At 46.6% G+C, this 27,550-nt stretch overlaps 1 protein-coding gene and 1 non-coding gene across 2 annotated transcripts; one reads left to right on the forward strand and one right to left on the reverse strand.

The window, feature by feature from the left end:
* The first annotated feature begins 345 nt into the window (after positions 1–345).
* Positions 346–418, forward strand: trnav-cac. Its single transcript has one exon. It is a non-coding gene; the product is annotated as a tRNA-Val (tRNA).
* A 2,982-nt stretch (positions 419–3,400) lies between these two features.
* LOC118787766 (mothers against decapentaplegic homolog 3-like) lies at positions 3,401–22,191 on the reverse strand. Its single transcript, XM_036543424.1, has 9 exons — positions 21,807–22,191; positions 10,301–10,494; positions 9,352–9,486; positions 9,040–9,114; positions 8,855–8,905; positions 7,787–7,999; positions 7,238–7,375; positions 6,664–6,808; positions 3,401–5,037 (listed from the first exon to the last, which is right to left on the reverse strand). The coding sequence occupies exons 1-9, from the start codon at positions 22,007–22,009 to the stop codon at positions 4,914–4,916; spliced, it is 1,278 nt and encodes a 425-aa protein (XP_036399317.1). The 5' UTR covers positions 22,010–22,191; the 3' UTR covers positions 3,401–4,913.
* Positions 22,192–27,550: the final 5,359 nt, after the last annotated feature.

A 27,550-nucleotide genomic window follows, 5' to 3' on the forward strand; every position in this document is an offset into this window, starting at 1 on the left:
TGACTCCCCAACATGTCAAATTGAGATGAGTTTTCGCTAAACTGTGTGAAGTGTGATTCATTTTGGAGGAACTTATTCCAAATTTTTGGATCGAAAATTCAGCTTCATTAATTCTATAATAATTGATTTATCCTGTCCTGTCAGTGACAGCCCTCCCGCCCGCCTTTAGAGGGCGCACATACAGACCTTACAGTAGTAGTAAGGCTACTGTTTCTAATAATATATTGTAAACGTAGCTGTTAATAATACGCAACCGAGTTTATTATCTAGCTATTAATAGCAATACCCAACTGGTGCCATTAAGAATGTATAAAAGCATGAATATAGCATGCGAGGACAAGATGCGTTTCCGTAGTGTAGTGGTTATCACGTTCGCCTCACACGCGAAAGGTCCCCGGTTCGAAACCGGGCGGGAACATCTGCTTTTTTTTCCTTCCCAGATGTCTGCGACCGGGTATCCTACAGCGGTCAGGACAGTGGAATATCAGGCAATCATCCATTCCATTCCATTACACTCTTCTCCACAGCGATTTACAATGTTTTACAATACGTGCATTTTTTAAAGCATGAGTTTTAAACTTGGTGTGTAAGGCTGGGTATTGGCACAGGTGTCCCGATTCGATTCGATTCCGATTCACAAGCTAACACTTCGATTCCGATTTGATAGGAATGAGCTATGAAATACTATATAGCAGCTTTCCATATTTGGAGACATGTTTAAAAAGCTCTAAAGGGAACACAAACTTACAAATGCAGAGTCACTGGAATTGTGAAAACCACTAAAGGCCAGTACAAGGCCAAAATCTTGTATACCAAAATCTTTTTATTTGAGGAACACATGGGTATAGTTCCTTAAAAACAAAACCAACCTGCATCATTGCCTTAGTAATGACACGAAGCAGCAATGCGTTTGCATTAATTAGCTCAGGGAAAGCTGGTTTGTAAGGTAGCCACAATGACTGACAAAACGTAGCTGACTGCCAGTAGCAACTTTGCAATTGTGAACAAAGTTTTCTTGCTAGCCCAATATAAACTAGCTAGCTAGTACCTAGCCTATAGCAAACGAGCATGAACAACTACGTTTCTCTTGAATTGCGCTAAATTACATTGCATTCTTGAGCAAGTGTTGCTGTTCAGTTTAGCCAGCTAGCTAGCTAGTTAGGTAGCGGTTGTGCACTGTATTAAAGTTAAAGCTAAAAAGCTCCCAGCTAACACGCAACGTCGCCATTAAGTGCTCATTGATTGTAATTGTGCTTGTATTGTTGTATTGTGCTTACCTTGTTCGCTAAGGATGTCCAGCTGTTTTCTTAGACTAAAATTAACGTAGCCTTAGCGTAGTTTGATTGGCATAACTAAAATCTACAAGTAATGTCAACTACAAAGATTTTTGTGCTAAATTCCATTAGAATTTCCTTTTTCTGTGAAGTAGCACTGAGTTCATGTTGATGGACAGGCTATGGGGTCATAACCTCCGAGTTGTGTGCAGAGACAGTACTCCAGAACAGGCCACTTAACCCAGATAGATCCCGCAGAGACACGCTACACAAACGGGCCTGGAATTATTTAACGTCCTCTTAAAAGAGTGTGCCGACCAAGGGAATGAATTATTCAGCAGCGCAGACCTGCTTACAGTACAGAAAGACTGCAGAGGAGAAGAAGGAGGTCACGCATTTCCACTTTACCCCTCCTTCCTCCTCACTGATTAAAAACATCATCTAAACTCACGCAGGGGGAAAACTCCAGTTGAACAGAGAGCAGAGAAACACTCTTCTGTCTTTTGCAGGGAAAGCTCAGGCAGAGACTCAAATAGCTGCAAACCTGTCCCAGGCAAAGGCCTTACTACGAGTTCAGTCTGAATCAGAGCACCGCAGCTCTGCTGTCAGGCAGCATTACAACTAAAAACAGGATTGTTAATGAATTAGTAAGTGTTTGGGTGGGGAAGGAGGGCTTGATTACATGGCTGGGGGGTGTGGAGTGGGGCATGCAGGTCGAATGGCTGTTGTCTAGTAAAGTGAAAAATTTGTTTTTGGAGAGGGTTTGTATTCCTAGTATTTCCTCCAGGAGTTTCGTCATTACAGTGTTGCTTATTTTCAGATCTTCCACCCGGCACAGAACAGGATACATCTGACAAAAAAGAGGCACTGCACTTATTTATTTCAATACATATTTTTATTAAAAGACTGACAATAACAAAAATAATACAATGCAATATTTTTTTAACAAACATTTCATACACCAGGGAAAAACAAGATATATTTATACAAAAAAACATCTAAAATATTTAGACAGAAGCACAAAACACAAAACTAGGCATGGACTTAAGAAAGGAGAAAAAGAAGCACAGAAGAGCTGAGAGTCAGAGAGAGGAAAAGCGCATTGTTATAAAAGAGGACTTCAGCCCACAGAACACTGTCCCCTCACACGGGCCAGGTACCGTCTTGTAAAGGATTTTCTGTGTAGTCATTTTGGGTAGGGGCTTCACTCGGCTATCGGTGCTAGGCTGGCTTAATAAACTGCCATCTCTTCCTGGCTCTGTATCGTTAACCCATCCTCATAGGAGCAATGGTGTCGACACAAACCCGAAGGCCTCGGGACGGGAACGGTGACACCACGTCAGGTACCAGATGTGACGAGATTCGCCACATGGCTCCTGCCCTTTCCCATGCTGCATGCTGCTCCGCATCCTCCTATAGGATGCGCGATCACTATGACACAAAGCCGAGGAAACTGCTCTATAAATGGAGCTACAGCAAGAAAAAGGAGGAAACAAAAGGGGCCCTGACTGCGGATTCAAGGCCATGGAGGTGGGCAAGGGGGCCACGGCCAAACATGCGCAAAGCCAATCACGACAGCAACAAGCGTTTCCCTTTTTACGACTGCATCCACTACAGTACCTATCTGGTACAAAAATACAGGAACATCTCAGCAGTAACCCCCCCAATTTCTCTCACTGTTAAAGAATCTTCATTATTTGCCGTAAAACTTGGTAATATAAGACTTCCCCCTTTTTTTAAAAAAAGAAAGTGGTAGCAAAATAGAATCTACAGTACAAAGAGTGGGAATCTCAGAAAAAAATAAGCATGCATTTAAAAATCTTCATAGATGTATATACAGATTTCACTCTTGCTTTTGCAAAAAATAAAAACACAGGATGGTCTTGAGTACTTTACACCTCTGCAAAGCTGTCAGATACAATGATGAGCTGGAAAATTAATGCAGAGGTACACGCAGACAAATACACACCCACAAACACACAAACATAAAGAAGCACATGCACATTCACTCCTGCCTATGCACATTCATACACACATGCACACTCTCTATCACACACGCATATGCACAGACACGCATGCATACATACACTGACACACAAACACATATGCACATTCTCCCTCTCTCTCACACACACACACACACACACGCACGCGCACGCTGCCTGAGTGCACTGGTGCATTCTACAGTCTTCTATGTTTGAGACAGCTGGAACCCAGAAGTCAGAACCACATCTTCTGAAGACAAGTGGTTACCTCCAGTCATGCCAATGATGTGTGTATGTGTGTGGGTGTGTGTGTGTACTCTTGTGCAGTGTGTGTGTGTCTGAGTGTATGAACACTCAGCCTGGTGCAACTATCACTCTAACCATGAACCAGAAGAGACTGTTCACTTTACTGTAGTGTTTCGGACACAGACAGCTTTGCACATCACTACATACCGTTTTGTATAACATGTTCTTGCGTTTCCCAAACAGGAAATTATCATTATGCAAAAAATAATGACAAAATAACCTTAACTGGTACACTGACTCTCCCTTAGAGAGCAAAGATCTATTCACAAGTTAAACGTGTACTGAGAAGTACTTCCAGAATACAATGGCACTAAACTCTATTTGAAACTACTTCATCGTTATCATCACCATGCCTCTTTCTAAAGGGACTCAAACACACTGCTCTGACTGAGAAGAGCTGAAAACTAATTCATAATCCAATCATTTCAGAATCTCAGAACACCTAAAAAGGGCCCTTGCAGCAGAGAGAAGATGGTTCACAGCCGAGTCAGCTGATCCCAGTTCAGGTCACAAAAACGGACAGCGCAGGCTTCCTGCGTGTCAACGTCACTGGCTGGGTCACTGCACGCCTGTTTCTAGGGACACATTTATCGTCACAGAAACAAATCCAACAAAAATCAGAACAAGGAGGAGCCTGAGAAAGACATGGTACTGATGCGTAAAAGCGTCTGACCGCGTTTCCCGGGTTTCAACACCTCCACAAGTTCTGAAGGGTTAAGATGCACCTCAGGGGCTGCTTAATTCATCTGCTCTATCAAAAAATTACAATACCAATAAAAAAGCAACAACATCAACAAAAAAAACAAAACAAAGTAATATTTGAAATTTGTAAAATGCAACCATTGTTGCTCAGAAATACAAAAAACCCTCCCAATACATTTCATGTTTCTTAAAATCCCCTAATCAGGACTGCAACTCTTTCTATGTACAATAAATTCATGATTATAGCTGTAAAGTCACAGAGAGAACACCTTTCTTTTTTTTTTGTTTCAATAAAACTATTGCTCACATGCTACAGCTGTTTGGCAACCGAATGCCAAAATACTACATTAAAAAAAAAAAAAAGAGAAATGAAATGGACCGTGTGAAGACTACAAACCACTCTGTTTGTAATGCACTCGTCCCCTCTCACGCAAACATGTCAAATAAAAGTGCTAAGAACAGGGTGCAAAGCCACGCTGCTGGAACCTGTCGACAGCCAGCCTTATCCAATCAGGCCCCACCTGTCTCCCGCTGCCTTCCGGGAGGAGACGAGGGCCCTTTTCGCCTGTTTGTTTTTTCTGCTTTTCTTTTTTTTTTCCTGGTTTTGGTCTGTGCGTTCTCTGGGAGGTGACGGGGAAGGGTTTTCCTACGACACGCTGGAGCAGCGGATGCTGGGGGAGCCCATTTGCGTGAGCACCTTGTCCAGCCACTGCAGGGGGCCGTTGAGGTGCAGCTCGATCCAGCAGGGGGTGCTGGTGACGGTCTGTCGCCTGCAAGGCCGGGGAAGGGCGGGGCCGGGGGGGGAGAGACAGCGAGAAGCAGTGGTTAGCCAACAGGATGACCTCAGTGCCTCGATCCAGTTAAAATGGCAATTGCATTTTCAACAACAAACAAAAAACAGGGACTTTTTGATTTGTTCCACTTTCTTCCATTGCACACAAAGCTAAATTACACTACTAATAAATATTTTCAGACACAAACTTCAAACACCATACAACACCATTTCTACAATGTGAACAACTTAAGTCAAACTGTAAGACTCCTTTCCACTGCAGAGGTGGAATTATACTGACTCTCAATGTTCAGTTTCTGGGTGATTTCACCCTTTTGTCACAAAGGATTTGATTTTATAACCTTCTGGTGTTAAAAAAGACCACCTTTCAGTGCACAGTAGGCCGGGGAGTCGTCATTCAGTGGAACCCCTCTAGCCATTTGTCCCTCACTCTGAGTGGTGAATTTAAGCGCTTTCTGTGCTTTCTTACTGGCAGTAGTGGGGAAAGTGCCACAGAAGCCAGGCTGAATGTGTAGCCTCATTCTCAAAGAGAGGGAGACTACCCCACCCCGGTGGTGTTTGTCTGCTCCTCCAGCTCCTCCAAAACAGAGGAATTCTCTCCTTTGTTCGGCCCTCTTCCCCGCCGTGGGTCTCCGGATCATTAGAGCCCTCTAAACAAACACTTCAAGAAAGAGCCAGCCTCCTTCTGCAGGGCCAGTGCTATCGGCATTCACACCCCCGTCTGCAGGGGCTATTAAACACCCCTACCCTACACAAAGAGAGCCTGACCACACTGCAACCCACACTGCTCACGGAGAGGCGGGGGGGGCGACTAACCACTGCACTAATGGCATATAAACGGTCTTAAAGATATTGATTCTATATGCTTTAAATAATAAAATACTTAACCTTTTAGGTTCAACTATCTACCATTTCAGAGACTGAGGAGATGTGAGCAAGAAAATGATAGGGTGAGAGAGAGGGGGAGAGAGAGAGAGAAAGAGGGAGAGAATAAGGAGGAAAGAGAGAGAGAGAGACAGAAAGATTGTGTGTGGGTGTGTGCTGTAATGTGACCTGGTTCCTGAGTGTCTCCACATGTGCTGTGGTCTCTGCAGAACTCAGCGCCCCCCGCTTCCCACTCAAACCCCCCCCTCCCCTAATAGTGAAATCCCACCACTGGCTCTAGTTACCCCCTCCACAATGAAATTACACACCAAAACACAGGAGGGGGGGGGGGGTCATGTGAAAGCCTGTGTTTATCCTAGTGCTGCTGAGGTAGAACTCCATCTCTAAGGGGAAAAGGAGGGGCCAGACTGCTGGGAAATTACACATGTATGTGGGGGGGGGGGGGCACAGACCCACTGCTCTGCCCTCCTCTCCTCTTGACAATGTGGCACTCCTTAGACAGCTGGGTTTATAACCAATCTTGAGAAAAAGGAGTTTAACCTGAGTCGCTTCACCGCCACATCTAGCAGGTTACAGTAAGACACAAGCTGCTCATGCCACCATTGAGAACAGCTGCAAACTATACCGTGACGTAATACCATACAATGTGGCTTTGTTACTATTGTTACTGTGAAAGGAAGTGGGGAAATGTTAAGTCCCTGGGCGAGGGTGTGGTCACCTGTACTCCGCCCCCCAGCCCTTGACGAAGCTCATGCGGATGGTGCACATGCGGGTCAGCTGGTACACGGCCTCGAAGCCCTGGTTCACTGACTGGGCCAACAGCGCCGCAAACTCCTGGTTGTTGAAGATCTTCAGGTTACAGCCTGGGGGGGAGGGACACACACACGCACACACACAAAAACACACAGACACACACACACGGATGGGCGTGTCAGCTCATGACTCATTCAGGGTTTTTCTGTTTGTTTAAAACAGAGCAGCTTCCAACGAAAAAAATGGCTCATTCAATCGAACAATTTCAAAGGTAGAAGGAAAAACCACGACTGAGAAGAACTGACTTAAGCCAGCTAAAGACAATGAAAGTGTTTTATGAAACTGACTTGGATGGATATGGAGCAATAGAGGCGATTTATACAAATGTACATTATTAGCAATTTCCTGTTCACTCAACAGATAACCGTGGAGAAAGCTACAGCTGTTGTGCTATAAAATATACAAATGGTGTGATTGAAAAAGAACTGTGGTTGTGTGTGTGTGTCACGTGACTCCGCCTCTTCTTGGTGTGTCCTCACCTGGCGGAATCTTGCACACAGTCGCTGGATGCCAGCCGTACCGCTGGTTGCAGTTTGGGCTTTGGACAAAGATGGCGCTGTCGCTGAGACACTCCGCGAATACCTCTCCACCAATGTAATAGAGACGCACACCTCTACCTGTAGAGGGACAAAAACACAAACACTCACACAGCCACTTGTACACACTGATCAGTTCCAAGTTTTCTTTAGTTAAGCTCCACTAATGTGCAGCTGGAGGCAGTCGGACATAGTGACTAACTGATCATGTGACAGCATGTCTTTCTCTGTTTGTACTTTGCATGTGAGGTACTTTCAGCATGTGGGTGCTTTTATGTGAGCTTCAAAGTGCTTTTATGTGTAGCAAAAACTGGAAAAAGCGTGAATTCAATTACTGACTGACTGTAAGACTGGAAAACTGCATTACGGATGTACTGAGTGACTGTTTGACTGATTAATTGTCTGTCTGGCAGACAGATTGATGTATTGATTGACAGAGTGAGCAGCAGACACGTGTCATTGGGAGCAGCCCGCAGGCCGTGGCTGGGGTACCGATGTGGCGGCGGGTCAGCTCCACCGCGGCATTGCGGTTGACGTTGGACAGCAGGCCCAGGCAGAAACGCTCCGAGTTGGAGGGGTCTGTGAAGCCGTCCACGGTCAGGGAGGGCTGGGAGGCGTGGAAGGTCTCGCCCACGCGCTGGTTCAGCTCGTAGTAGGATATGGAGCACCAGAAGGCAGGCTCGCAGTATGTCACTGGCTGCAAGTCTGAGGAGGGACAGACACAGAGGAAAACATAAGGAAAGCTGGGTGGAGGAAGGCATGCAGTAAAAAGAGGACCGCACCTCCTACAGCACAGGGTTCCCATCCCTGCACTCGGGTATTCAGTTTCTCCTTAGTCTAAAGAAACACTGCCCCCTGCTAGCACACCCCTTTCCTCAGTAACTCGCATTTCCCAGAGGACTTCTGCTCAATTCAGTCCAAGTCCCATTTAACTTAGCTTAACTTAATTTAGCTAGTTAGCAGGAAACTATAGGGTGAGGCCACTGCACACATAAAGAGAGTTTGGCATTTAAGCCACTCTGATTCTGGTCTTATTTTTGGAGCGCCATACATAGCTGTGTGACGTTCAGCTGGCAAAAGGCAAATGATCCACACGTGCAGTCAAAGGCTGCTCCCCCGCATCACTGTTTCTGACTGGCTGCCTCACTTATCTGAGCAGGCTATGCTCTGTGAGTTTTGACCAATCCTGGGCATTTGAAATTAAATTGAGGAAAAACAGGTGTTGTTTTACAAAAAAAAAACTGATGATGGCCTGAAAGCTAAAACAAATTCATAATATCATGAGCTAGCCCATTCAAAGAAAGCATAATGCTGAAATTAAGGGAGAACAGTATTGCACAGATTATTTTCATTTTCTTCAAGCACCGGGACTCCCTACCCCAAAGTATGTCTCTTTCCTGCGATGGAGATCTGACCAAAACAAAACGGCTTCGATACTGAATTAGAACAGTCGTGGTTTATGGATCCACAGAAAGGTTGGAAAGCATGACCAGAAAATGACAAATGGCCACTGAAATGGCAGAAAGGAGACTAGCTGTATGACTGGCCATCCCTCCTTACCCATGTTGCTGTGAGCAGGAGAAACAGGGTTCGGTGACAAGTTTGGAGAACCTGCAGGCACACAGAGAAACAAAGACAAGCCCAGTTAATGCTGGTCACCACCTAATGGTTCCATTTAGAGTGTGCTTTAAGGCACACAGCGGGTGTGGACATGTCCGCAGGTGCGCGTGTGGGGCGTCTCTCACCTGCATCCATGCTGTGGTTCATCTGGTGGTCGCTGGTCTCCCCATCCTCGCTGAGGTACCCAGGCGGGGGCGTCTCTGAAACACACACAAACAGAGCGCGCTCAGTAAGCACATGGTGCCTGTCCTTTATTGATGATATTTCCTTATTGACCATCAACACAGACTCCCGACCCAGCAACACGAGCAGGCTAAACAGGTCATAACATGGGACAGTACTGAATAAAGTAGAAAACATCTACAAGCTAGCCTTGTTCTACCTCTACAGTGGAGAGGAGGGGTATTAGTCTGTACATGTCTGTCTGTCCCACTCACCGGGGATGTAGTTGCTCTGGGGCTCAACGCCAGCGGGGAAGTTGGTGTTCTCAGGGATGGAAGTACTGTAGTCGTCCAGCGGCGGGAACTCGCTGGGGATCTCTGTGTGACGCGGCACGAGGACCGGGGGCAGCACTGCACAGAGACAGACAGAATGTAACTGCTGTGATCCTTCACACAAGAAGCATATCCATAGCTCCAGGAATAGGCCATGTTATCACAAAGAATAAAGAAGGCATCTGCAAATAATGACTCAGAGACCAAGCCTGGAGTATCACACATTTTCTGATATAATGTCTGATATAGAGTGTTTACCTGGCAGCCTACTAGAAGGGGGAGTGCCTGCCTGCCTTCTGCCGTCAGGTATCCTGCTTACTTGGCCTCTCCCCTCAGGTAGGTAGGTTTACCTGCTGTCTCCCCTCAGGTAGGTAGGTTTACCTGCTGTCTCTCCTCAGGTAGGGAGTTTACCTGGCGCCTCTGCTCAGGTAGGAAGTTTACCTGCTGTCTCTCCTCAGGTAGGGAGTTTACCTGCTGTCTCTCCTCAGGTAGGGAGTTTACCTGGCGTCTCTCCTCAGGTAGGGAGTTTACCTGGTGCCTCTCCTCAGGTAGGGAGTTTACCTGCTGTCTCTCCTCAGGTAGGGAGTTTACCTGGCGCCTCTGCTCAGGTAGGAAGTTTACCTGCTGTCTCTCCTCAGGTAGGGAGTTTACCTGCTGTCTCTCCTCAGGTAGGGAGTTTACCTGCTGTCTCCCCTTAGGTAGGGAGTTTACCTGCTGTCTCTCCTCAGGTAGGGAGTTTACCTGGCGCCTCTGCTCAGGTAGGGAGTTTACCTGTTGTCTCTCCTCAGGTAGGGAGTTTACCTGCTGTCTCTCCTCAGGTAGGGAGTTTACCTGGCGCCTCTCCTCAGGTGGAGTGCTTTGCCTGGCGTTTCCTCTCAGGCGGGGTGCTTACCCGGTGTCTCCACGCGCTGGTAGTGGTAGGGGTTGACGCACACCTCGTCCTTCTTCATGTGGAAGGCGAACTCGCAGAGCTCTGCGGCCCGCAGCTCGTGGTGACTCTGCAGGTCCGGCCAGCGCCACAGCCGGCAGTAAATCACATGAGGCAGCCCCTTCCTGTGGGACACCTGCAGCCGTCCGTCCAGAGACCTGCACACACACACACACACACACACACACACACACACACAGCCTCAGCACCTTGGGAATGGCTGGAAACTCACCTACCTGGACCACAGAGAGTGCCAATCCTGGCCTAGATCTGTCTCCTTTTTGTGTGCTTTTCTGTGTGTGTCTCTATGTGTGTATGTTTATGTGTTACATGCGTGTTTCTGTGTATATGTTTGCATGTTTTGTGTGTTTGCGTGTGTGTGCCACTTTCTCTCATTCTCTGCTGCTGATATCAAACCCACGCTCTCCAAGGAATGTCAAACTCCAGGCCTCAGCTGAATGAAGAATAATCTCCAAAGCCAGACGGCAGCACAGCCTCTGGGCTCTGAGAAAAGCAGGCAGCCGCAGAGCCTTCAGGTCTGGGAAAGCAGACTGTGGGCGTTCAGGACAAACAGCCCATTACACACCTGAAAGGGGCGGCCTTTTGAAAAGGGGCACTTCCAGACATGCCTTTGTCCCCAACTGCAATGAAAGTACCTATTCTACACAATCTGTGTCGTGTCATACCAGGTAACCAACAGGGAAAGTTTATAACTGTGTGCAACACCACCATACAGAACATTATCACACTATAGACCAAAAACCCTGACCCCTGTCTGTGTTTAACCCACCCACATGCAGGCTGTCTCGCACAGTCTCACAAATGTATGGAAACACTGCACAGCGCCATGGCAACTCTCAGAGGACAGGCCAAAAGCTGACCGAGGGGGCGTGGAACTAGGCCACGCCACCTGTGAGCCTCTCCACTCCGCCCCTCCCACTGTTCTGCCCCTCCTGGGCTGTTAGAGGGAACATTTCACACTGGCCTTTCATCTCCTGCAAGAACAAGAGGGAAACAGGCTGAAGACACACAGCAGGGCCCAGACACACAGAAACATACTGAGCCACACAGAGACAGGAACACACACACACACACACACATGCAAAATAAGTGACAATGTCACCGCAGAGGGGGGTGTGAATTTGACTCAGTGGCCCAGTAACCTTCATTCTTGGTCTCACTGTTTATAGTGGGGGAAGTGGTTGTGTTTACAGACATGGACAGCACTTCCTCCTTCAGCCCCTGGTGCTAATTATGGGGAGGTGGGGCTCCCTAAAACAGCTTCAGCAGCTCAGAGGATGGCTTTATAAAAGGCAGACACTGCTGGCCTCTGTCTCTACCTACACAACAAAACGCTCTTTCAGGGGAAGCTGCCAGCTACACAACCACATATACTCATATGAATTCATGTGCTTACATACTCTCACACACACATACCACAACACATAACACATAAACTCACACACCCTAACACACATGCATCCACACAAACACCATCACACACATCACATAAACTCACACCCTCACAGACACACAGACTCAGGACGTTGCAGTCTGTGTGATCAGTTTTGTGACCTCCCAAGTATTGTGTGCGTGTGTGTGTGTGTGTGTGTGTGTGTGTGTGTGTGTGAGAGAGAGAGAGAGAGAGAGAGAAACACACTGTCTGTTTGAACATCCCTCTGGAAACTGGAGAGGCAGGAGAAACTCCACAGCCCACTGGCTGCTTTGAAGATGAACTGCGAGGGGAAATGCTTTCTGACACATACAATAATTTGTCAGAACAGGAAGGGGGAAAGCAGGGATTATTTCTGTATTGATGCAACAATGAAAGCCCTGTGAAATCGAGAAGACATTTTTTTCAGACACTTTAATGGTCTTGTAAGTGAGCACCAGTGACTTTTGGCAGCGGGCTTAGTGCGAAAGCAACAGCAGTACCCCAGCTGGACAGGAAGTGACATCATGCAAGTGAATCAGCATGAAAGATAAAAAAATGAACTCCTCAAGGACAGCGGGTTATTTGGCCACTGTCCACTGCCTTTCCACAGCCTTGCAGGATGAAACTCTTTCTGAAGAGAAGGCACCCTGATGCAAGTTAAGCAGGTTTCAAGAACCACGGTGGGCTGTATAGGGAAACCACGGACAGAAAGGCTTCAGAAACTGAGGGCGAGTCCTCCTCTACAACAGTGTTCAGGACAGGTGGCCTGCCGCTTCTGCTAATCTGAATATTTCCACTATGTATTATAGTCTTAGCCCGGGTGACTAATATATTATCCTTTTACACAACTGGATCTTGGAGGTCATTTCAGGTTAAGCACCCTGATTAAGGCCCAATGGCAGCGCTCCACATGGGAGTCAAACCTACAACCTGCTGGTTACCAGCCCAGTTCTCTAAGTGTTGCTATGGTAATGATATGGTATGGTTGCTGTTTTCACCCTGTGCTGCATGTGAGGCCGTTAGCTCAGGCCAACAGTGGGAAGAGAGCTGCAAACAAATCACAGGCAAAAAGCTCTGCACAATGACACCTTTTGATAAATGGAGGCACAGCTCGTCCTCAGGGTTGCCTCCACAATTCCACACAGCACAGCTCATCTTCAGGGCTGTGTTCACAAGTCCACACAGACCAGCTCAGCACAAAGCAGACAAGGAGAGATGACCCTTACAAGCTTGCTGCACAGATACGATGCAGATATAAAATAATATAAACCACACTTCAGCGAACACCCAACACCAGGACAGCCCTGTTACAGCTGAGACATTTACACATTTGCCACCAAACCGGCAGGGGCAGCGGCAGCAGCAGCGGTACTGCAGAAGCAGGATTAGCACTGTGCTAAGTGCAGTAATAATAGCTCTACCAGTGTGGCAGCCCTGTGGTCTCCAAACAGACTTCCCACAATCCCCTGCAGCTACGGAGGCTGCCGAGGCTTTCCAAGCCTCCCACCCCAGCAGGAGCCACAAACCAAACAGTCACCCACGCCCTCCCTGGAGCCCGGCTACGCATTCCTGAGAGCTGAACACCATCGCAGTGCAAACAGACTGCGACTGCGCAAGTTTCCCTGGCTGCGCACACAGAAGGCAACCGGGTGAGTCTTCCTTTCTGTGCAAACATACTGTGACTGCGCAAAAACACTCTCACTGTGTGAGCTGACTGCAACTGGACACCTCTCTTTCTAACGCTCTTCAGGTCACCCTGCCCCCCCCACGCCTGCTGCAATTCAACAACACTGTCGCCCTGTCACCTCTGTCACCGTGCCATTTGCCACATGTGCAGTGACTGAGCGCTGCTGCTTTGCACACAGGTTCAGTCGGCTGGAAACATACACGTGGGTCTACCCTTACTGCCGAAATTTCTAATTACTTCCGAGTTCTACGATTCAGTTTTTAAATTTTTTCCAACAACTGTCTGGAAATGCTGACTATAATTATAAATGGTCTCTTCTGTATTTGCTTTGAGAGAGTGCACCGTGGCGTGAGCTGAACTAACTTTAACTAGACAGTTACAGTCACTGATTAACCACACAGCTCTGGTGATTGATAGTCGTTTTGTTGCTCCAGTTCAGGGTAAGGTGAAAGGTAGGCTGTGTTGCGTGTCTGTGGTAATGTTCTTTCCCTTCGGTCTTCCAGTAAGAAGCGTACTGTAGACGCAGTAGCTGTCTGAAGGGCTGGCTCTGTAAGTCATGCTGGTAAACAGCATCTGCCTTGTCCTTAATTAACGTCATGTAATGTCTTTGAAGTCGCTGCGCTTCTGATGTCATTGTTTAGCAAAGATAAACTGGCTTCCTGCCAGCTGCGTCTCCCCAGACGGGGGACCGGATGTCCGGGCGAGTGGCTGGGTGTGTGGCGCACACACCCACAAACCCACTTGCGCACACACACACACACACACACACACACACACGTGCACATAGTTGCAGGCCCACAGACACACTCACACGCACACAGAGGTCAGAGGTCGGAGCTGTTTATTTTATGAGAACATCTCCCCTGACAGAGCCTTTTCCTTAAATCACCTTCTTTCACAAACAAAACTTTGACATCACTTCTGAGAACACTGGTGCTCTTTAACCATGACCTCCTGATAGAAATTTGTTGAACGTACAGAGAGAGAGAGGGACTCAGCAGAATGTCCCCTCCCTGCACCGAGCAGCCTGCAGTGCTGTTTCACAATCAATTCATACTGCGTACCCAGACATCTTAATAAACCATCACCCGACTGCAAAACAAAGACACACTTTAATTATTTACACATCAACAAATATTAATCCCGCCACAGAAGACACCCTCAACTACACTTTCTAAATTAATCCTTCCCCTTTCAGTTTTTGTCCTATTTATTATACAAATCTCCTTATAAACACGAGAGCAATAGAACTGCCCTGAAAGAGGATTGTGTGGACACCCAGATGGCAGGGTGTAGGGGCAGAGAGGGGAAGGCTTTTTGGGGAGGAGGGTGGGAGAGGTGGAGAGCGGGTGTCCAGTGTCACTCCCCCTGCACTGCTGTTTCTGCTGGGAGAAATCACACCCTTACAACATGCTGTGTGCTCACATATACAACACGTGCTGAGGCTGGGAGAGGATACAGAGGCAGGGAGGGAGGTAATACAGGAGGGAAGAGAGAAAAGGAGAGAGAGAATTAAAGACAGAGGAGGAGGGGAGAGAAAGTCAGGTAAAGACGGTCCCCACTCAGCATGAAAGAGTACAGAACCCTCCCCTCTCCAGGCGCCTGAGTCACAAAAAACATAAATCCACTTCAAAAACAGCGCACAGGGGATTGAACAGCGAACAAAGGCGAGGTGTATTTCTGACATCTAAGTGACGAGGTGCAGAGTGACGAGGGCGGTGTGACAAGGAGACACCGACTGACAAAACACATGCCAACCCGGTGGAACAGGGCCAGCCGTGCTCCGCCCCGTGGACTCCCACTCACTGCTTGTGAGTGACACCGCTCAGGCTTGAACCCGGGGTCTGAGCCGCAAGACAAGTCTGCATGAAAGCGAAAGCACAGGCTGAACCTTTCTGAGATTAACTCAGGAGACCCGTACTCATTGTTATTCAGCGTTTCTCCCATCTTCTGCGCTCAGCGCTGCAGAATGATTAAGATAGCTGGAAGAGGGGTCATACGAGGTGAAGGGGCCTCACTTCACCCCCCCCCCCCAGCTTCCCCCATGGAAGCTGAGCTGTCCTGACACGGCCCTGGAGAAACGCAGAAGTGACGTAAGTGACTTCAAAGCAAAGGCTCAGAATCTACCGCAGCTCACACTGAGGGGCTTCTGAGGAGGAAGTCTGAGGCACAGCAGCACAGCAATTAGGGTATTTATTAGCATGGCAACTTCCCTTTATGCAGTATTTAGGGTATTTATCAGCATAGTACGCTCCCTTTGGATATTGTTTAGGGTATTTATTTTGCAGCAAGCTCCCATTAAGGTATTTATAAGCATATCAAGCTCGCCTTATGTAGTGTTTGGAGTATTTATCAGTGTAGTGAGCTCCCTTTATGGTATTTATCAGTATAGCGAACTCACTTTATGCAGCGTTTAGGGTATTTATCAGTGTAGCAAGCTGCCTCTAGGCTACCCTTTAGGGTAATTACTGTTCCCGTTAGGGAGGGTTTAGGGTATTCATTAGTGCAGCGAGCTGCCTTTATGCAGTGTTTAGGGTATTCATTAGCATAGCACACTCCCTTCATGCAGAAGGTATTCATTAGTGTAGTGAGCTCCCTTTATGCTGGTTAACTCAGACAGCTTTGGCAGCCTCTGAGGGCGAAGCAGAAGCCAGCCTGGGACTCAAACCTGCAACCTTCTCTTTACACATCTACACACACACTCACACACACACACACACACACACACACACACACACACACACACACACACACACACACACACATTCACACACACACACACACACATTCACACACATTCACACACACATTCACACACACACACACACACACACACATTCACACACATTCACACACATTCACACACACACACACACACACACACACACATTACACACAAGCATGCAAGCACACACTCTTATTCTTTACAGTGGTGAAACAGCACCATCCTGCAACAGCCTGAGCAGCATGATTCAAAAGAGCGTTGCATTTGCTTCTGCTGCAGGTACACCAGCCTGCCTGCACACTTCAGCTGCACAGCAGAGACGCACCGGCACGCAGGCGCCGGGTGTGAAACTGCCTGGTAGTTTCCGAATGACTCTGGGGCCCAGAAACCCCCTCTGTCAGAGACGTGTATGTGCACACCGCACTGCTTTGTCTTGCAGTGTACCAGACATTTATTTGATGGGTGTACATTTTTTTTTTTGCGGATGTAGCCTCTACACCTCAAAAAAGAAGTGATTAGAATCTGAATATCAAAAAGGTTCACAAACACCAAGACCTGAAACGTCCCGACATTTTTCTCTCTACAATCAGGACCGGAGTACATGAAAGGTATATATATTCAAACATAATCACACACAAATATGACTACATATTTCCCACTGGAGAAAAGGAAATGTCCCTTCTCTCATTTAAGCATCAATCTTTTCCTTTACCTCATACCTTTCTCTGTCCCTCACTTTCATTTTATCTCACTGCCTGCTGAATCCTGAATCAGCACGCACACACACGTACACAAACACACACACACACACAAGCACCTAGCCTAACCTTTGCAACAAGTAAGGACAAGACTGAACAACAGCTCTGGCTTAGGCTCCGAAGAATTCCCCACCATAAACTAGCTGTGAGGAATCCATCTCCCCTGGCAACCGTCTACGGGGAGGGGGGGGGGGGGGGGGGGGGGTGTACCCATCTGCACCTCTCAGATGACATCACAATACCTCTAACCTCTGTGACCCAGAGAGGCTGGAACAGCACAGAGTCCAGGGGCATCGAGGCCAGCATCAGACAGAGAGGAAAGTCATGGGAAAGTGAGCACTTCTGTGTGGGAACGCTGACGTTCATTCAGAAGGTTCCCTGGAACTGTATGACGCACTTCACAACTTTCTGTTGTTGTTTTTTTTTTTTTCTTTTGGTGGACAGAGGTCTGTTGAGGTGTAATTTTGGACAGAGAATTTTTTAAAAAGCTTCCACCGCCACAAAGCTCCATCCGAGAGGCGTGAGGGTACCGCGTGCGGAAACGACCGCAAGCGCGTCTCAGGATGACTAAGCGTCATCTCTGCTCCACAGCCCGGCTTTCACAGAGCTGCGCCTCCTGACTAAAGATAAACAGCAAAACCAGAGCCTCGCAGAGCAGGGCCTCAACGCACACAATAACAGCCACTGCCCCACCTTCAGCCAAGCCTTTTCCTTTCTTTTTTTTTTGTTTTAAACAGTTGTACCACGGGGAGGGTCTGAGCCAGGCATGGTGCACCCTGGCACCACTCTCTCCCATTCATGGTCCATTCCCCAGGCCAGCATAACAGGGCGCTTTCACACTGAAATCCCATCTCTGGCAAGGTGCCCTGCTTGGAGTCCGCAGGTGACAAACTGGTACGCTCTGCTCTCAGAGCTGAAAATCCCACCACGCCAATCCCACCCTGATACAGATCATGTGGTACTAGATGTGAGCTCTTTTTTTCTCTGTTTTTTTTTGGGGGGGGGGGGGCTCTTTTGCTGTGGTTTGAAGGGCACCTCTACCCCTTTTTTTAAACACTTGAGCTGTGGTCCACTCAGCCCATGTTTTGGCTCAGCTCAGTGGGGGCTTGGGGCTTTTTTCTGGTGTGTGTGTTGGGGGGGGGGGGGGGGTGGGCTCTACGACAGTTGATGTTGGAAAACTACAGCACAATAAGCAGCCATGCCATCAGCAGAAAGAGCAGTGAGAAGGCAGAAACCGTGCAGAGAGAGAGAGGGAAAGGGGAGGCATGTTTAGCTTGTGAGCTGGCTAACACACTGCATGCTGAAGACACACAGCAGGCAAAGAGATGTCAGATGAAAGAGGAGCAGGGCGTTTCGCAGGGAAACAGAGTGTAAGATGGAGAGGGGGAGCCGGCAGCGTTTCAGTCCTGTGCTTCCAGCAGGGGCTCTGCTGCACTCACACCAGTCACACACAGCTGTGCTCTGAGGGCATTCTGGTGCCTGCAACGTTTTGATGGCATCATTTAGTTAGAGCCATACGGACTCTGTCTGTGTGCTCACGTTTATAACATAGTGTCTACATATATAGGCATGTCAGCTTGAATGTGACAATGGACATGATCCTTTTCTACACCTGCACTAATCTTAACTGCCTTGCTGTATGGCACAACGGCACTGCCTCACTGGAGATCCCAACCTCCAGCTCAACCACTACATTACACCTGCCCTTAGCAGACTTCACTTGCTGTAGCCAGCACTGAAGATCGGTATTGAAGCCAGACAGGTGAATCTTCCCTTCCCTGGTGACAGGAGAGTCATGATGGTGATGAAAAATTGATGTGAAAATCTGCCAAGCGGTACCGGCCCGTTCCTGCCTCATGCGCCCCCATCACAGGCCCTCTTCTCCTGGGTGAATGAAGCCGCCTCCCCACCTACAGCGGGGAGCGTGACGGAGCTCCCACACCAAGGCGCAATTTTCTCCGGGTTAGGAAAACAACAAAAGCGGCACATTCCGTTTATATAATCAATGGTGTTTTCCGCACGGCGTCCTGTCCCTGCACGACCCCACTACGCCATGGCGCAGGTCGGTTTCACTCACCTCGCTTCGATGGGCAATTTCTACCCGAGAAGCGTAGGAATCCATCGGCACTCTGTGATAAACCCATTGACCCGTCCAAAAATGGCTTGTTTCACGCCAGCTCTGTACGGATGCACGATACAACAATCGCTGCTATTACGAGATGTGCACTCACAGGCCAACTCCTGCTAGACAGCCAGTCCAGCAAGCATGTTTCTATGTGCCCACTGTGGGCTGTCTATAGTATACTCATAACCCATGCTGGGTTCTAACACAGGTAATACCACTGTGGATATGTGGTGGGCTGCCTGAAGCAAGTGTGAGTTTGATGTGGGCTGCTTGAGGTAGGTGTGGGCTAGGTTTGGATTTGGTGTAGGCCGCTAGCAAGAAGTGTGCATTTCCCACTTGGGTACCTCAATTTGGGGCCTTATCTGGTCTCAATGAGCAAACCCCTCATGGGCTCACTGTGGGAAGCCCACTCAGGGCCCAATCTGCAGACCACATGGGCCCCACACTGGGCCAAATCAGGCCTGTTTTCCTGGACAAAACAAGACAGATATTATCCACCCTGCGTGCTACAAATAATATCCTCTCCTGTCAAAACCCAGAAGCATCACTTACTGAAAGCAATAAAAATACAAAGAGTGCCAGGAGTGAGTGGTACTTTTGTCATACTGAACAAAGCCCTAGTACTGGAAAAACCCTCTACAGCCAATTATGGTTTCATAAATCCCCCTTGACAGTTGATCTGGACATTTTCCACACACGGTATTTTTCAATAGTGGAAAAACAACTCGCTGTATATAAATGATAAACAGTGAGACGTGTCACAATAATTCAAAATGTTCCTAAATGGAACTGCGAAATTGGTTTTTGCTCTTCCGTAGTGAACTGCAAAAATATTTACATGGTAAATGCAACTTGACTTAAATATTGGAAAAAAAATCTACCATTAAAAATTCACTGCCTTCAGACGCTCTACGTAATATGTTGAATATCCACTGCGAAATTCAGCACCGTAAACTTCTGAGCAACGATTAGGAAACTGAGACCTAAGAGGCCACTGTGTGAAATTCCAGGCAAGGTTCAAATGTCAAAGTTAGCAAACAAGGGTGAAACTGTAAGAAAATTCACTTAGGCCATAGAAGAGGTGAAATCATGTCAAGTCCATACGACCTGGCTCATGCTGTCGTAGCTTTGATAACAGCTCCTTAATTCATTTTGTCTTAAAGGGCATCTCGCCATGTGGCAAGCTAGCGAGGCAATTTAAGTCTACGAAACAAACAGCTAGCTAGTTAGCTAACTAGCCAATACTCATCAGCTAGGTAGTCTATTGCATAGCTAGTTAGCCAGCTACATAACGCGTCACGTGTTATTCGTTTAAAGTCAAGCTAAAGTACCCTGACCTGACCTCATCTAATCCACCTTCATTCAAGTGATTCGCTTAGCTAGGGTTCACCAACACAAAAAAACACATCAACAAAACAAGTGGCCTCTTCACCTAGCCTGATACATGTACGATTTTACAGAAGCCAAAGGGCTCTGAATTTGTTCAAAACGCTACTGTGCCATTTAAAAACGTTCACCACACAGTAATGCTAACGTTAAATTCGTTCGTTCTTAAACGGGGATTGTGAAGGGATGCACACACTATCAACGTTCATAGATTACGGGACACGGCTATAAAATTAAAATGCACTTTCGCAGTAAGCCGCGACTTGACATCAAAGATGCGGGAATTGCATTACTATTTAATCACACGGGCTGGAGAAAGACGAAAACAAACTGATCACACTCCGATATTCGCCTACGCAGCTCGCCAGCAAATGCCCCAGATCGGGGACACGTTATGTAACATATCGCCAGCATTAGTTCGCTAGTGTGGATTGTATTTTATGTGCACTGACATGCCATTTCAAACCGAAACGCAGATGAGATTTTGCTACTAAATTACACATATTTGCTTTAGCAATCAGCCCTGAGAACTCGCGTAATCGCCATTGTGTGCACCGTACGGCAATGCAATGTAGTCTCAACACCGTAGTAAACCACATAGCTGGTTTAGCTTCACTACTAGTTAAGTATATTTAATACCTTTACGATATCTTTCCTGCTAAAAACTACAGAAATCTAGCGAGCAATTGAATAGTTGGCTCTACGGCTAGCCAGAAACTATATCAGCTAAACATAAAGTTCACGCTACCTAGTACAGTTATTATCATATTCAATGTCAAACTGTCAACATAACACGTCCAGCCAGCTAGTGTTCGTTGGTTGGTTTAAATACCCAGCTTGCGAGGTAGGTAATGTTAACCACAAAGTAAAACGGCATGATTGACCTGTTTCAAATTAGACCGCTAACCACTTGGAAATGTATGAGTAGATACCCAGCTAAACACAACAGAGTCTAACGTTACATATTTAGTTTGGTAGTAAGATATTCAGCTCGAGCAACATAAGCAGTCATTCAATCAAGTTCAACTCCAAGCGGCTAACTATACATCTAGCTCATGCTTTTAGAGCTTCCCCCTTGCCAGCCGGCCAATATCTAACCAGCCCCACACAGCACAAATATTTTTTTCTTTTCTTAATCGAAGTCTGTCGACAGTTTCCGTCTTAGAGAGACAGACATCGACATCGGCGGCTACCTAGCGATCTGTGTTAGCTAGCTGGCTAGCTAGCGAGCTGTGGGCAAGCCTTTCTGGCGCTGTCAAAACTATCAGTGTGTCAATAAATACAGCTAGCTGGGCTGGCTAGCTCCAGCACGCACGGATCGTGGATGTGGCGGCCGATCGCAGGCGAGCCTCACCTCGGTATTGTGATGCATTTCGTGTTGATATTCTGGGTGGTAATGGCTTTTTCCAGCTCATCTAGTTGCCCGGTCTTTTTCAACTTCTTCACCAGGCTTTTTACAGCCTTCTCGCACCATTTCTCCTCCTGTCCGTTCTGCTCGCCCTTCTTCCAGCCCAGAAGTCTTTTCACAATCGGGGGTGTAAATGGCAAAATTGACATCTTGAGGCTCAAAAGTCCCGATTCTGTATATGTTTTTACCTAACAAGCGGACAGCCCTCTCCTTGGTTTAACAATAATCCGAAAATAAAAATAAAAAGCGGATAAAAACATAAATCAGACACACACACGCTCGGACACTGCGAAACTTTGATTGCTCCAATTTTCTCCGCACACAGACAGCTCAGTCCGCATCACTACGCTGTTGCACTCTCAGCTCGCTGGTAACAATCCGCAACGAAACGTAGTTCTTCGCCACTGGCTCTGTCCTTTCATCTGCTTTGAAACATTCACAAAATGAAGACAAGCGGCATATGTTTTCGCTTTTAATTAATTTCTCGGAAAATCACAAGAAGAACGACAGTGAAGGCTGCCGTCTTCTCGAGCGCCGGACTGTAGTTGACAAAGTTTGGCTTTGTGTGCACACTTTGCTTTGAAGAGTCATCCGCCCTCGGTGGCAGTGTGGCTAAGTACACCAAAGTCTCTAAAGCAGTCTGCTTCCAATGCAAATTTTGGACGAGCTCGGCGCGGTCCTCAGCCCAACAGACAACGAACTGAGAAAGAAAGTCTCGGTCTGCTACTGTAGACCAATTCCGCTGCGACCAAAGTGTCCCACAGGTAGTGGCATGACGGGTCTAACCAGGTTAGGTCACAGTACCGCCATTCCTAGAGTTATTTTCACAAAACCCTTGATTGGCTTTTGTTTTTAAGTTGAATGACAATAAATGTGTGACAAGTTGTGACTTTTTATAAATGTTTCCTTATCAAACTATAACCGTTCCCACCGTCCATGTCATTCGTGCAAGCTATCCTACTTGATACTTGAGTCTGCGGATTGGTGGTCGTTGAAACTTATATATTACGAAACATTTCTACATGCACTCTCCTACTTCCTATAGCCAAGGCTGAAATACGTTCGTTAATTTTAAATTATTTTGCAAGAAAGGACGTTGTTGCTAATATTATGGTCGTCTGCGACGAGTCCCAGCGATTTGTTAATCATAAAAAGATACAGAATTTCGTTTCAGGAGTTCTAAACTAGCAACCATCTAAACAAGGTCAGCACGTTCACTTGAAGAGAAACACATCGTACATTCGAAATTTTGGTTTCTATTGGATTGGTTTATTTGCACAAGAAATACAAGTACAGACATACATAGAATGTACAATGGAAAGCGAAGGGAGAGTTTGTTAAAAAGATGATGGTTTAGAGTGGACCTCTTTGAAAAATTCACTGGGAAACAGGCGCACAGGAACGGGGTGTCACAAAAGCATCTGATGGAGCCTTTCATTACAGTTATCCGAGATATCCTCTCCATAACATTACGAAATGAGAACTACCGTTTTCGTTTTTCTTAAGTAGAAATGTTATTTTTTAATTAACCCTGGGCATGTCCTTTTTTGTTCAAATGCCGTTTTAGTGTTAAAATGTAAATCCATATCTTCTTCAGACCCAGAGATATCTGTGAAACATTACTGTATAAAGATCTAGCACGTAGAACGTGAGCAGTTTAAAGTGTGAAACTGTTGAAATGGACTTTAATGCCAGACTATTGTAGCAAAGATGAGAGAGTGCTCACAGATCTTTTCACTGGAGGATGATTCACTGACAGAGCCAGAGTGAGCCTTGCTTTTCACTCGGCTTTTTAAACTGTGAAAAAATCACCAGACTTAACCGCATACTTTTACAGACACAAGAGGGTTTCTAAATGATTCTTTGGGAGTCTTTGAGCGGCACCCTTTTCATAAAGGTTGAGTATTTCTCTGTTCACTCTGATAAAGAGGTCTGGCTGGCAGTAAAGTCAGCATACACCATGACTGAAGGAGGAGGGGTGGGGGCTCTTTGTAGGACAGGCATGGATTGCTCAGTTGTACTTGTACGTACTTCATGCATATCATAACACACATCAGATTTGCACATTTCACTGGTAGTCCCATTTTGATGTTTGTGAAAAAACACCAACAAATGTTTCTTTTCATTTACGAAAAAACAAGGAGGTAATAAAAAAATCAACTTTTTGAAGGTCGGTGTTATAATATGTGATTGTGTGTGGCTGTTTTTGTCTGTGCGTGGTTGGCTGTGTGTGTGCGTGTGTGTGTGCGTGTGCGTGTGTGTGCGTGTGTGTGCGTGTGTGTGCGTGTGTGTGTGTGTGTGTGTGTGTGCGTGTGCGTGTGTGTGCGTGTGTGTGCGTGTGTTTATGCCTATGTCTGTGTGTCTGTGGAGAGATTTGGCTTTACTCTAAAGTGTATATTTCTCTGGATGGAGTTTCCAGTCTATAATCTGTGTGATGTTATCCAGACTCAAGCTACAGGGGCGCCTGGACTGGGGGGGGGGGGGTGGTTAGGCAGGCACGCATTCAGGCCTGTCCTAGCTTGTCCTGGCTCTTTGCTTGGGGAATATCCCAAATCCGTGGGCGACTCTCAGCAGTGTCTCTCTCAGCCCCCAGCCTGTTATGAGAGAGCTGGGGAGAGGGGGGGTGTCAGTCTCCCCACCATACCTCCCAGATGTCATCCTCTGGGCATGTGACACTGTAGAACTGAATGTGTATGTCTAAAACATAGCTTTCCGTGCTGTAAATGTAGTTTTCAAAAACCTTTGTGACTGTTGTGAGTGGTGTGTGTACGTGTATATGTGTATAAACCCACCCCTGAAACAATTTCCCAAAGTGTTATGTCTTTTTTAGGATTACGTGTCCTTATTTATTAAAACCAGGGAGTATTCGTGTGTGTAGGAACATCAGTTTCTCCTCAAAGAAACGTTGTGAAAGCACCCTGGTGAGGCTGAGAAAATGGCAGGATGCAAATACTGTCTCAAAAAAAAAAAAAAAAACACAGAAGAAAATACCTTCCTGTCAGAAATTTTGTTCAACGTCCTTTCAAAGTTAACCCCTTTGGTCAGTTGTTACCAAAACTTAAAGGGTCAATGGAATTTGTTATCCACATGTAACCATGTTGGCCCTCAGACATGTGGTCTATTTGTACAGTTATGTTGATAAGTGCTCACTGCTCCTGCTCTCAGTAAACTGCACACTGCCTGTGCTATAAATAGGCATGCCCAGAAGCAGAGCTTGGCAGCCTGTTGTCCTTTTATCTATTTTAGACCACCATCAGTGTGTATTTTTAAATCTTGGCAGGGCTGCACACTTCCTCCCTTGAATAAGGGTTAGGGTCAACAGTTACACAAAGACATTTCAAAAATTGAATTTAATTTTAACTTCAAGAGTGTCATTTAATTCACTCTCGCCTAAATTACCAGTGTGGAAGCGAGTCAATGTCAATAAGGTTTAAATATCCTTTCAGCTGATCTACTTTTACCTCACACTGTTAATTACATATTTTGTAATGCGATTAATTAAATTAACGTCAGCGGTAACTGCATAAGCTGTCGTATTACCACAAGAATTAAAAGACACATGTCTCTTACAAATAAATAGCAAACCACACTATTTTAAAATCCAAAGGGTTTGCAGTGTGAGGTTCATAGTGGAATGAACAACAGTTCTTGTGTTTTGTATGACACATTTTAGACAGGCATGTGGTGTTTTGGGTGTATAACTGCACAGCCATATCTGCATAAGGTCATTCCTGTACAATTATTTTAATGTTTGCACACCTTATGTAAGTAGTATGGCATCCAGATCTCCAACAAGCACTGTGCACTCACTGAGTGAAAATGCTACCACAACCTCAACTACAACCATGACAAATGCCAAAACTACAAATAGAGTTCCACTAGTTAGAGTACACATGTCCACCACCCTTAAAAGTTGTCATAGCAGCTGTGAAAACATATCATTTCTTCTTTGTTGCACAGGAAATAATTTTGCCAGCTTTCTTCAAAACCAATCTCCACTGTCATCCTGTTCAGTGAAAGATGGACAGATACACAGAGGCAATCTCTGGTCCAGTGTTGCAGGTAGCAAAAACCACAGTCACAACAAACATGCTGGCTCAGTTTTAATTCCCTTAGCAGGGGTTTAAATCTTCAGATTAACGCACTAGACCACTGAACTCTATTAGAGCTGGACAGGTGGTTTGTGATCTGTGAGATTAGGAAGAGCCATTCCAGTTCTAATAGAGGTTAGTGGCATAGTGGTCTCAGCTCAAGGTTTAAAGGTTGCTGCACTTGATTTAACAACAACAGCAACCATTACCTTAAAAATCATAATGAACAACAACAACCACAACCAAACCATGACCATAGCAATGAACAAAAACAACCATAACCAAAACTAAAATGACAAAACAACCATAACCAAAACTAAAATGACATCAGCAACAAAGAACCAACAACTAAAAACATAAAAATAACAACTACAACCATACCAAACGCAACCACAAGCACAACCTTGTCACAACTATGAACAAAAACTAACACAATGAAATCACAACAGCAACAAAGAGCCAAAAACAATACTGAGAACAACTACAATCACATCAAACCCAGACTCCCTCCCGTGAGTCCTGGGGGCAGGTTGGAGCAGCAGTGTGTGTAGCCATGTGCTGTCTGCAGAAGCCCAGCACCTGTTTACACCCGTAGGGATTGGATGGCAGGCCAGCTGGTGTGGAGGGTGTGTGAGAGTGTGTACGTGTGTGTGTGGAGTTGGGGGGGGGGGGGGGGTGGATTTCGGGCAGATGGACTGCGGCAGGCAGGGGTGGGACAGGCGCAGGTCTGAGGAATTGCTCTGGACAATTGGGGTGACGGCAGACTGAATGGGCAACGACCCCCAACAATCCGATGGACGATAGTGGCATTGTGGTGGTCTGAGTGCAGGGACACGGGGGGGGGGGTCTCAGCTGGGAGCACAATAGAGACAGAAGGGCGGGGGTGTGTACCGGGGCTTTGTGTGTCTGTGACTAATTCAGAGAGCATCACACTGCCCCAAACCTGATAAGGAGCTTATGCATCATTACATCAAGGATTGGGTCTGACTCAGCCCAGGACACTCAAACAATATTTGACCATAAATGTGTAAATATGCACACATGGATAATATATTGCAATACTGCAATATAGCCTAAGCAAGGCACCCAGGGTAAGTACAAATGGTAAGCAGATAAACTGCACTATTCTACAGACCTACACTCCTGAGTGAGGGTTTTATGTGATCCCTGTCGCTGAACAGTCAGTCTCTTCAGTACTAGCCCTGGTTCAGATCTGAGCCTGAACTTGGGATACCCCCCCCACCCCACCCCCCAACTTCCCAGGCTGCTTGTTTATCCTCCCACATGCTCCCCCATGACACCCCCTCCAACCCCTCTGGGGTCACCATGTGCCCCGCTCTCCATTCCCCTAGGGAGGTAGAAACGGGGGCCCAGAGCTGCAGACGGAGGTGATAGGGAGCAGGTGTGTCTCATATTATTTTTTACTGCAGTCTCTCTTGCAGTGGCCTTAGGGGGAAGATATAGTTTCCAGGCTGACAAATCTGTGGAAACGTTCAGACCACTTTGGTTTTCTGGTTTCCAGTGCCATTAGAATAGCATGGAGAAAGTGTTTTTGTTCCCTGAATCCAACTGACCAGACAGCTGACTTATTCTTAGGCA

Source organism: Megalops cyprinoides, chromosome 13 (genome assembly GCF_013368585.1).
Source record: "Megalops cyprinoides isolate fMegCyp1 chromosome 13, fMegCyp1.pri, whole genome shotgun sequence".
Taxonomy (NCBI): Eukaryota; Metazoa; Chordata; class Actinopteri; order Elopiformes; family Megalopidae; genus Megalops; species Megalops cyprinoides.

Excerpts from the sequence above, each read along its gene's own strand:
- LOC118787766 (XM_036543424.1), bottom strand. The coding sequence starts at position 22,009 with ATGTCAATTTTGCCATTTACACCCCCGATTGTGAAAAGACTTCTGGGC. Across the intron at positions 9,487-10,300 it reads CCAGCGCGTGGAGACACCGG|TGCTGCCCCCGGTCCTCGTG; the intron begins GTAAGCACCCCG and ends GTCTCTGTGCAG. Across the intron at positions 6,809-7,237 it reads TGTGTGCAAGATTCCGCCAG|GCTGTAACCTGAAGATCTTC; the intron begins GTGAGGACACAC and ends CCTCCCCCCCAG.